The following is a 12158-nucleotide window of genomic DNA, read 5'->3' as shown; positions in this document are numbered from 1 at the left end:
GCTAAGCTAAGATGCATGTCTACTGATTATTTCAACATTATATAGACTTGCGTTTAACTCTTCCTTTTTGGTATAATCATGCAGTGGGTACACGTCGAACTGGTGGCATGCACCCAGGACCCGAAGAGTTTAAAAGGAGAGATTTTGAACAGCTCCAGTGTGCACTCCTGCGAGCAGAGATAGTATAGTACAATAGAGATCATGATGGAGTAGAATTAGCCTCAATTAGCAGGCGTTCATGTCTCTAGGTTAACTGCTGTTCTTTTGGTGAACACATGGACCAGGGCAGTAAGAAAGGGACAGGAACCACAATTTGTGCAGTTTCAAAGCCTGAGTGTTTAGCCTATCTGGGACTGCCCCCACCCAAACTGCGCTAATAGGGCTCAATGGTCAAGTTTAACTGTCTAAGAAATGACCAACCATCCCCAAGATCAGTGTTATGCTGAGGTAACTCAGGAGAAGGACAATAACATTTGAGAAAACTTGTGAAACTGCTGTAAACATATGTGGAATATCGTTACATAAATGAACTAACCAGAGCCATGTCCAGATAGTGTTCCACCTACCGAAGATGAGGAGACTGACGTGACAGCACGATAAATTGCAGTGACAAGAGCTTGTTGTTCAGCTCTTGGGTCGTGAAATATTTTTTAAAGCTCATTATCGGGCAGGTAAAGACATGGTCCAGTTCATAACAGATGTGAGCTTCACTAAGTAGAGTGATCAATGTCACTGAACCAGAGTTGAACATCCATCATAAAACCCCCAAATCTAACGTGCAATACCAGGATCCCTGCCAAGTGCCAGTGAGCAGCACAACTCACCATAGAAACCACATGGTGTCGGCCGTGGCTCAGTAGTAGCAGGATCGCCTCCGAGTGAGAAGACACCCGGAACTTGAGCCCATAATCTAGGTTGACACTCCCAGTGCAGTACTGACAGGGTGCTGCACTGCCAGAGGTGCTGCTTTTCGGATGAGATGTTAAAGCAGAGGCCCAGTTTGTCATCCTCAGATGGATATAAAAGATCCCATGGCACTATTTTGAAGAGGAGATGGGGAGTTCTCCTTAGTATCCTGGCCAATATTTGTCCCTCAACCAACATCACTAAATTAGGTTATCATAGAATCATAAAAATTTACAGCACGGAAGGAGGCTATTTCATCTTTGCCGGCCAACAAAGAGCTATCCAGCCCTTGGTCCGTAGTCCTGTAGGTTACGGCACTTCAAGTGCATATCCAAGTACTTTTTAAATATGGTGAGGGTTTCTGCCTCTACCACCCTTTCAAGCAGTGAGTTCCAGACCCCACCACCCTCCGGGTGAAGAAATTTCCCCTCAAATCCCCTTTAAACCTACCAATTACTTTAAATCTATGCCTTCTGGTTGTTGACCCTTCTGCTAAGGGAAATAGTTCCATCCTATCCACTATCTAGGCCCCTCAATTTTATACACCTCAATAAGGTCTCCCCTCAGCTGCCTGCTCCAACAAAAACAACCTCAGCCTATCCATCTTTCCTCAGATAAAAATTCTCCACACCAGGCAACATCCTCGCAAATCTCCTCTGGTTATCGGGTCACGATCACATTGCTGTTTGTAGGACCTGCTGCCTTTCCTACATTATAACACTTTGGGATGTCCTGAGGTCATGAATGGCACTATATAAATTAGTTTTTCTTTTCTTTCTTAGAAGGTCCAAGTGCATTGCCAGTATCCTCCCGAACCCATGGAATCATGCCTCCACTAGTTAAAGGTTTGCAACTTGAACTTTAACAGTTTAATCTCTCTGCAAACCAATCAAAATAAACAAAAGACCTTGGACACAAGATCACACGTTTCCAGACGGAGTCTCCAAGTAATGCCCAACAGCAAACCTCAGTTACCTGAGTACACGTATTGTCTGTGAGCTCTGGACTTCCTTCCACCACTATACTGTCCTCGACAGAAAAACATGAATGAAAGGTGGTCATTACCTAGTTCGAGGCTAGTTACCTCTAGTCTCCAAGTATGCGGTGGAGGGGAAATGCTCAATGATAAAGCTTTGGTCTTGCAGTTTTATGGCTCTGTTGGAAACAAAAGATTTTTGCAAATACTGCAGCAGCAGTCATTTTCAGAGGGCAAACTAATCTTCAATGAGGAATTGCATTGACAAGTACTCGTACAATCCATTTATGCTTCATTTGTCTGACTAATCTGTAAGTGCATAGATGCTTGTCATTTTAGTCTTGAAAAGCATGAAGAAGCTGATATTCAGCCCCTGAAGTGATCGATATGATACAATGCAATACGTTCCAATCAATAGATGTATTCTAAGAACAACTGTCAGTCAAGGCCCCACACCAATCGGCAAAGGCAGGCTTCAAAACAACACACAACTTTGGGGTTGAGAGGACTAGATCTGCTTACAGGAACAGCTCTGAAAACACACTGACTGTATACAACCAGAAAGTGCAACAACAACTTGCATTTATATAGTACCTTTAACATAGTAAAACATCCCAAGGTGCTTCACAGAAGCGATTATCAAACAAAATTTGACCAAACAAAATACCACCCATTCACTTCAATAATTCCAGCCAGGATCCTTATTATACATACTTGTTAGTAAACCTAGCAAAAAAGTGTATTCTCTAAAAATGTCAACTCCACTGTGTACTGCAACATTAGCCCTTATCCCACATCACCCTCAGTATTGTCAACTCTTGCGATTCCATCCGAGAGACACAATTGCGGAGTGAAATAGTGAATCACTTTCAATCTCGCAACGAACACCTAAATCTCAGGATTTTTGTGGGGTGAAGAAAAAACCAACAATTTGCATACGTGAAGGAAAGGATATGGCAATTGTAGAGTGGAGTATTGGATGGTTGCATTGTTTTCTGGAGGTAAATTTCCCAAACTAAGTCTCCCTCCTGCAACCTGACATTTATTTCCACATTAATGCTACAAGCAGGAAGGAACTGTACTGCAAAAACAAAAAGAGCCAAGTTTTTTTTTAAATCAGTAGAAAAAAAGCACACGCTGCAATTCGCAAAAAAGGATCGGGAAAAAGGATAAGAATGTAACAGGACTGCATTAAAGTGATCTGGAAGGTGGGTATGAGAGCGAGAGACAGTGAGAAATGGAGCTGCAGTGTGCGAGAGTGTGAGAATTTCATTGGCAGCCATTCAGCACTTTTTTTTTTTAAGGTGGGTGGGCAGTGGAAGAGAATAGAAAGAAATGTATTAATGTGCATCAGATCGATGTGTGTTTCCTCGCACACACTTTGCAGCTCCTTTTCTCACTGCCTCTTGCTCTCATTCCCACCTTCCAGATCATTTTAATGCAGTCTGTTACGTTCTTATCCTTTGTGCAAATTGCATCTTGTGCTTTTTTTCTACGATTTAAAAAAAAAAAATCTTGGCTCTTTGTTTTTGCAGTACTGTTCCTTCTCGCTTGCAGATACAGCAGGCGGTGAAGAAGGCAAATGGCATGTTGGCCTTCATGGCTAGGGGATTTGAGTATAGGAGCTGGGAGGTTTTACTGCAGTTGTACAGGGCCTTAGTGAGGCCTCACCTGGAATATTGTGTTCAGTTTTGGTCTCCTAATCTGAGGAAGGACATTCTTGCTATTGAGGGAGTTCTTGTTATGTTCAGCCATGAACTCATTGAATGGTGGTGTCGGCTCGAAGGGCCGAATAGCCTAGTCCTGCACCTATTTTCTATGTTTCTATGAGTGCAGCGAAGGTTCACCAGACTGATTTTCGGGATGGCTGGATTCTCATGAGGAGAGACTGGATCAACTGGACATTTATACACTGGAGTTTAGAAGGATGAGAGGGGATCTCATAGAAACATACAAGATTCTGACAGGATGGACAGGTTAGATGCAGCAAGAATGTTCCCAATGTTGGGGAAGTCCAGAACCAGGAGTCACAGTCTAAGGATAAGGGGTAGGCCATTTAGGACTGAGATGAGGAGAAACTTCTTCACTCAGTTGTTAACCTGTGGAATTCCCTGCCGCACAGTGTTGTTGATGCCAGTTCATTGGATATATTCAAGAGGGAGTTAGATATGGCCCTTATGGCTAAGGGGATCAAGGGGTATGGAGAGAAAGCAGGAAAGGGGTACTGAGGTGAATGATCAGCCATGATCTTATTGGATGGCGGTGCAGGTTCGAAGGGCTGAATGGCCTACTCCTGCACCTATTTTCTTTGTTTCCTCCTGAGCTACTTTTAACATACATCAGCACCATCACATTTATATCACAACACCATCGTGGCCAGAGGACAGGCATCACAAAAAATAGAGGCTAGCTCCAAAGCTAACAAGAATTAAAATTGCATGGTTATTATTGATAGTTTATAACTAAAGAGCCGAATAACTGTTTTGGGAAAATTAGGTCCACACCCCACACATGTAGAATTTTTTTTTTTAAAACTTCGCATGATCGGACGTGCAAGGTAGCTATTTCTTATGTTCTTGTCAGTAATTGGCCAAATGTGCTTCCTGTCTGGGAGCAAAGGTTAGTGAGGGGTCAGGAAAAAAAATAGCAACTCAGAAACATATAAAATTCTGACGGGATTGAACAGGTTAGATGCAGGAAGAATGTTCCCAATGTTGGGGAAGTCCAGAACCAGGAGTCACAGTCTAAGGATAAGGGGTAAGCAAGCCATTTAGGACCGAGATGAGGAGAAACTTCTTCACTCAGAATTGTGAACCTGTAGAATTCTCTATCACAGAAAGTTGTTGAGGCCAGTTCATTAAATATATTCAAAAGGGAGTTGGATGTGGCCCTTACATCTAAAGGGATCAAGGGGTATGGAGAGAAAGCAGGAACAGGGTATTGAAGTTGCATGATCAGCTATGATCATATTGAATGGTGGTGTCAGCTCGAAGGGCCGAATGGCCTACTCCTGCACCTATTTTCTATGTTTCTATGACTTCCATACCAAATCTCACAATTTAAAGATTTTGTCTCATGATTTATGAGACGGTGGGGTTGGCATTACTGCAGTACAGCAATGTTAAATTCAGTCTCATTAGCTCCATACGATATACTAATTACAGTTCAAAGTAACAACACAGACATTATGCCATTGTCTTTGGTTGAAGCCACAAACTCCATTTCCTTTCCACTGATTTGATCTCTCTCCCTGACAACTGTCTAAGGCTGACGAAGTCTGTTTGCAACCTTGGTGTCATATTTGATCAAGAATTGAGCTTCCTACATCATATCCATTCTAAGATTGCCCATTTACACCTTCGTAATATTTCCTGTCTCCACTCTTACTTCAACTTATCTGCTGCTGAAACCCTCATCCATACCTTTAATCACCTCTAGACTTGACTATTCCAATGCACTGCTGGCTAACCTCCCGAGTTCTCCCCTCCATAAACTTGAGGTCAGCCAAACCTCTGCCACTTGTGTGCTAACTCACACCAAGTCCTGCTCACCCATCTCCTCTGTGCTTGCTGACCTACATTGGCTCCCACTTAAAAGCAATGCCACAATTTTAAAATTCTCATCCTTGTTTTCAAATCCCTCAATGGTCTTACCCCTCCTTATCGCTAATCTCCTCCAGTCCTATAATCTCCCTGTACCTCTGAGTACTGCCTATTCAGGCCTTTTGAACACTCCAATTTTAATCACTCCACCATTGGCAGTCATGCCTTCAGCTGCTTCAGTCCTAAGCTCTGGAATTCCCTCCCTACATCTCCACCTCTCCAATTCACTTTCCTCCTTAAAACCTACCTCTTGGACCAAGCTTTAGGTTATCTCCTTATATGGCTCAGTATCAATTTTTTTAAAAATAACACATTTTAATTATATTTTAGGTGTAAAATATAAATACTTGTTTTAATATATTTAAAGTGTCTCACAAAACCAGTGGTGGGAAAATTGGAAAAAAATTCTGAGGGACAAGATAAATCTTCATTTAGACAGACACAGATCAAGGACAGTCAGCAAGGATTTGTTAAGGGAAAGTTGTGTCTGACAAACTTGATTGCATTTTTTGTGGAGGTAACAAGGAGGGTCAATGAGGGTAGTGCATTTGATGCAGTGTATACAGATTTTAGCAATGCTTTTGATAAGGTCCCACATTAGCAGACTGGTCACGATAGTAAAAGCCCATGGGGTCCAGGGCAAAGTGGCAAGTTGGATCCAAAATTGGCCCAGAGGGAGGTAGGAAGCATAGAAACATAGAAAATAGGTGCAGGAGTAGGCCATTCAGCCCTTCTAGCCTGCACCACCATTCAATGAGTTCATGGCTGAACATGCAACTTCAGTACCCGCTTCCTGCTTTCTCACCATACCCCTTGATCCCCCGAGTAGTAAGGACTTCATCTAACTCCCTTTTGAATATATTTAGTGAATTGGCCTCAACAACTTTCTGTGGTAGAGAATTCCACAGGTTCACCACTCTCTGGGTGAAGAAATTCCTCCTCATCTCGGTCCTAAATGGCTTCCCCCTTATCCTTAGACTGTGTCCCCTGGTTCTGGACTTCCCCAACATTGGGAACATTCTTCCTGCATCTAACCTGTCTAAACCCGTCAGAATTTTAAACGTTTCTATGAGGTCCCCTCTCATTCTTCTGAACTCGTGAATACAAGCCCAGTTGATCCAGTCTTTCTTGATAGGCCAGTCCCACCATCCCGGGAATCAGTCTGGTGAATCTTCGCTGCACTCCCTCAATAGCAAGAATGTCCTTCCTCAAGTTAGGAGACCAAAACTGTACACAATACTCCAAGTGTGGCCTCACCAAGGCCCTGTACAACTGTAGCAACACCTCCCTGCCCCTGTACTCAAATCCCCTCGCTATGAAGGCCAACATGCCATTTGCTTTCTTAACCGCCTGCTGTACCTGCATGCCAACCTTCAATGACTGATATACCATGACACCCAGGTCTCGTTGCACCTTCCCTTTTCCTAATCTGTCACCATTCAGATAATAGTCTGTGTCTCTGTTTTTACCACCAAAGTGGATAACCTCACATTTATCCACATTATACTTCATCTGCCATGCATTTGCCCACTCACCTAACCTATCCAAGTCACTCTGCAGCCTCATAGCATCCTCCTCGCAGCTCACACTGCCACCCAACTTAGTGTCATCCGCAAATTTGGAGATACTACATTTAATCCTCTCGTCTAAATCATTAAGGTGCCCTAGTCACTGCCTGCCATTCTGAAAAGTACCCATTTACTCCTACTCTTTGCTTCCTGTCTGACAACCAGTTCTCAATCCACGTCAGCACACTACCCTCAATCCCATGTGCTTTAACTTTACACATTAATCTCTTGTGTGGGACCTTGTCGAAAGCCTTCTGAAAGTCCAAATATACCACATCAACTGGTTCTCCCTTGTCCACTTTACTGGAAACATCCTCAAAAAATTCCAGAAGGTTTGTCAAGCATGATTTCCCTTTCACAAATCCATGCTGACTTGGACCTATCATGTCACCATTTTCCAAATGCGCTGCTATGACATCCTTAATAATTAATTCCATCATTTTACCCACTACTGATGTCAGGCTGACCGGTCTATAATTCCCTGTTTTCTCTCTCCCTCCTTTTTTAAAAAGTGGGGTTACATTGGCTACCCTCCACTCCATAGGAATTGATCCAGAGTCAATGGAATGTTGGAAAATGACTGTCAATGCATCCACTATTTCCAAGGCCACCTCCTTAAGTACTCTGGGATGCAGTCCATCAGGCCCTGGGGATTTATCGGCCTTCAATCCCATCAATTTCCCCAACACAATTTCCCGACTAATAAAGATTTCCCTCAGTTCCTCCTCCTTACTAGACCCTCTGACCCCTTTTATATCCAGAAGGTTGTTGGTGTCTTCCTTAGTGAATAGCGAACCAAAGTACTTGTTCAATTGGTCTGCCATTTCTTTGTTCCCCGTTATGACTTCCCCTGATTCTGACTGCAGGGGACCTACATTTGTCTTTACTAACTTTTTTCTCTTTACATATCTATAGAAACTTTTGCAATCCACCTTAATGTTCCCTGCAAGCTTCTTCTCGTACTCCATTTTCCCTGCCCTAATCAAACCCCTTGTCCTCCTCTGCTGAGTTCTAAATTTCTCCCAGTCCCCAGGTTCACTGCTATTTCTGGCCAATTTGTTTGCCACCTCCTTGGCTTTAATACTATCCCTGATTTCCCTTGATAGCCACGGTTGAGCCACCTTCCCTTTTTTATTTTTACGCCAGACAGGAATGTACAATTGTTGTAATTCATGCATGCGGTCTCTAAATGTCTGCCATTGCCCATCCACAGTCAACCCCTTAAGTATCATTCGCTAATCTATCTTGGCCAATTCACGCCTCATACCTTCAAAGTTACCCTTCTTTAAGTTCTGGACCATGGTCTCTGAATTAACTGTTTCATTCTCCATCCTAATGCAGAATTCCACCATATTATGGTCACTCTTCCCCAAGGGGCCTCGCACAATGAGATTGCTAATTAATCCTCTCTCATTACACAACACCCAGTCTAAGATGGCCTCCCCCCTAGTTGGTTCCTCGACATATTGGTCTAGAAAACCATCCCTTATGCACTCCAGGAAATCCTCCTCCACTGTATTGCTTCCAGTTTGGCTCGCCCAATCTATGTGCATATTAAAGTCACCCATTATAACTGCTGCACCTTTATTGCATGCACCCCTAATTTCCTGTTTGATACTCTCCCCAACATCACTACTACTGTTTGGAGGTCTGTACACAACTCCCACTAACGTTTTTTGCCCTTTGGTGTTCTGCAGCTCTACCCATATAGATTCCACATCATCCAAGCTAATGTCCTTCCTAAATATTGCATTAATCTCCTCTTTAACCAGCAATGCTACCCCACCTCCTTTTCCTTTTATTCCTGAATGTTGAATACCCCTGGATGTTGAGTTCCCAGCCCTGATCATCCTGGAGCCACGTCTTCGTAATCCCAATCACATCATATTTGTTAACATCTATTTGCAGTTAATTCATCCACCTTATTGCAGATACTCCTTGCATTAAGACACAAAGCCTTCAGGCTTGTTTTTTTTAACACCCTTTGTCCTTTTAGAATTTTGCTGTACAGTGGCCCTTTTTGTTCTTTGCCTTGGGTTTCTCTGCCCTCCACTTTTCCTCATCTCCTTTCTGTCTTTTGCTTTTGCCTCCTTTTTGTCTCCCTGCATTGGTTCCCATCCCCCTGACATATTAGTTTATCCCTTCCCCAACAGCACTAGCAAACACTCTCCCTAGGACATTGGTTCCGGTCCTGCCCAGGTGCAGACCGTCCGGTTTGTACTGGTCCCACCTCCCCCAGAACCGGTTCCAATGCCCCAGGAATTTGAATCCCTCCCTGCTGCACCACTGCTCAAGCCACATATTCATCTGTACTATCCTGCGATTCCTACTCTGACTAGCACGTGACACTGGTAGCAATCCCGAGATTAGTACTTTTGAGGTCCTACTTTTTAATTTAGCTCCTAAAATTCGTTTCGTAGGATCTCATCCCTTTTTTTACCTATGTTGTAAGGGTTGATGAGTGTAAATCTATAACAGCAGGGCAGAAACTGGCTACTCTGTGACTCAGTTACTGCGGAGCACTCAGTCTCTCCACACAAGGCTCAAGTCAGGACGGTGATGTATTCACCAGTTGCATGAATAGAGCAGCCACAACAACGCTCGAAAGCTCAACACCATCCAGGACAAAGCAGAACCCTCGGGGTGCCTGGGGGCAAGGAGCAGATCCTGGCAGCGGGGTCCTGACACTGACACCGAGCTACAACAGCTGGTTACCCGGTCCCACCTCGAACTCACCTCTCAGGCTCCGCTTCACCCGGCTGCTCTGCATCAGTTTGCGCCATTTGGTGGCCCGGCGGCTCAGCACCGCCCCGTAATCCGACACCCGCGCTCCGGCCGGCTCAGCCTCGTTCCCCGCCGGCCGCTCGAACCCGTACTCGTCGGTCCTAACAAAGGAGAGCAGCGGCTTAGACCGAATCCAACACCCCGGGCAAAACCATGCTCCGGACCCGCCCGTCACCCCGGCAACCAGATCCGACCCGGCTCCGGACCCGCCCGTCACCCTGGCAACCAGACCCGACCCGGCTACGCCCGGTAACCCGGCACCACAACGCGACCTCGGCTTGACCCAACACCCCGACCCCTGCCCTGATCACCTGGAACACGTCGCGCCCCTATCGGTACCTGGTCACCTGCTCGCAGCCGGGGCCCTGCTCCACGATCTCCATTGCCGCACAGCTGCTCCAGACCCACTACACACAGCCCGCTCCTGCACTGGCAGGCCGCAACCCGCCCACAGGTGGTCAGTCAGCCAGGGGGCGGGGCTTCGGCAACCCCGCCCACCGCACCTGCCAATCAATCTCCCCACCCCACCGTCAAACCCCGCCCACCGCACCTGCCAATCAACCACCCCACCCCACTGGTCAAACCCCGCCCACCGCACCTGCCAATCAACCACCCCACCCCACTGGTCAAACCCCGCCCACCGCACCTGCCAATCAATCACCCCACCCTACCGTCAATCCCCGCCCACAGCACCTGCCAATCAATCACCCCACCCAACCGGTCAAACCCCACCCATCGCACCTGCCAATCAATCACCCCACAGCACCACTCAAACCCCGCCCATGCACCTGTCAATCACCCCGCCTGCCAAACCACGCCCACCGCACCTACCAATCAATCACCCCACCCCATCGGTCAAACCCCGGCCACTGCATCGGTCACTCACTCGCTTCGCCCACCACTCCTGTCAATCCTCGCCCCTCTCAAACCCCGCCCACCGCACCTGCCAATCAATCACCCCACCCCACCGGGCAAACCCCGCCCACCGCACCTGCCAATCAATCACCCCGCTCACCCCCACCCTGTCAAATTTCACTTGTTATTCACCGCCCTATCAAACCCCGCCCACCCACCTGTCAATCAATCTACCTATCAACCCCCGCCCACTGCACCTCAATCGATCACCCCACCCTCCACATCCATCAATTATCGCCCCTCTCAAACCCCGCCCACAACATCCGTCAATTATCATCGTTCTCAAACCCCGCCCAACACACCTGTCAATTATCGCCCCTCTCAAACCCCGCGCACCCACCGCACCTGTCAATCAATCACCCCACCCAACACATCCGTCAATCATTGCCTCTCTCAAATCCTGCCTACCCCACCTGTCAATCAATCACCCCAGCCACCCACCTGTCACTTTTTGCCCACGCTATTTATAGTGCTTTGTGTTACAAGTAGATATTTAATTTCATTACCTATTACTTCATCCAGATCAATTAGAAGTCAAGCAACTAAACTGTAAACGAAGTTACTTAAATACAAAAGTGCAGGTGGTGTGCCACAACTGCAGCATGTGGGCGTTTATGGTGAGCTTTGTGATCCTGGACAACCACGTTTGCTGTAAGTGCCTGCATCTTGAGGAACTTCAGCTCAGAGTTGTTGAGCTGGAGTCTAAGGTGCAGACATTACGCGGCATCAGGGATGGGAGAGTTACCTGGACACTTTGATCCAGGAGGCAGTCACACCCCTTAGGTTAGGTCATGCGCAGGTCTGGTTTGTGGTCAGGGGCTGGAGGGTGTGACTGCAACTCAGGCAGGTAAGGGCACTCCAGGTGCCGTGCGGGAAGAGCCTCAGCCTTTGGCCTTATCCAACAGGTATGAGGTTTTGCCTGTGTGGATAAGGGATAAGCCTGCAGGATGGATGAGCAGGCTTACCATAGCACCATGGCGCAGGAAATTCAAGTGGGGGGAGTGAAAGGGAATATAGTTGTGATAGGGGGCCGTATAGTCAGAGGGATAGATTATGTTCTCTGCAGCCATGACCGGGAGCTTCGAAGGTTGTGTTGGCTGCCCGGTGCCAGGGCTAAACTTCCCAATGACCAGGGAGGCACAGAGTTAGAGGGCATTCGGTTTTTCAAGAATTGCTCATTTCCCCAAGATCCAGGATGCCCTGTGAGCAACGTTAGAGGAGCCAGAGGTGTACAAAAACCGAAAGGGATTCCCTCCCTGAACGTGCAGCTCATTGTCGACTACATGCAATGCATCATGGCAGTGAATGCCAATTTTCCAGGGAGCATCCATGATGCGTACATCTTGCGTGAGAGCACTGTCTCTGACCTGTTTAATCATCAGCTGCAAGGTCACTGCTGGATGCTGG

General features: G+C 46.4%; 1 protein-coding gene across 4 annotated transcripts in view; it reads right to left on the bottom strand.

Moving 5' to 3' along the window:
* grtp1a (growth hormone regulated TBC protein 1a) overlaps positions 1-10275 on the bottom strand; it is a 68929-nt gene extending 58654 nt beyond the window's left edge. Inside the window, exons 1-2 of one of the 4 annotated variants that reach the window (XM_070893069.1) lie at positions 10176-10275; positions 9789-9937 (exon numbers count right to left, since the gene is read on the bottom strand). In XM_070893069.1, the coding sequence (XP_070749170.1) occupies positions 9789-9937; positions 10176-10219 (193 nt within the window). In that variant the 5' untranslated portion in view covers positions 10220-10275. Of the gene's footprint in view, positions 1-9788; positions 9938-10147 lie in introns of all 4 variants that reach the window. The other 3 variants (XM_070893070.1, XM_070893072.1, XM_070893071.1) reach the window with 3 other exon arrangements.
* Between the last annotated feature and the right edge of the window lie 1883 nt (positions 10276-12158).

This window comes from Pristiophorus japonicus, chromosome 11, assembly GCF_044704955.1.
Source record: "Pristiophorus japonicus isolate sPriJap1 chromosome 11, sPriJap1.hap1, whole genome shotgun sequence".
Taxonomy (NCBI): Eukaryota; Metazoa; Chordata; class Chondrichthyes; family Pristiophoridae; genus Pristiophorus; species Pristiophorus japonicus.
Note: the sequence above shows the minus strand (reverse complement) of the source record. Positions and strands in the feature narration are given on the sequence as shown.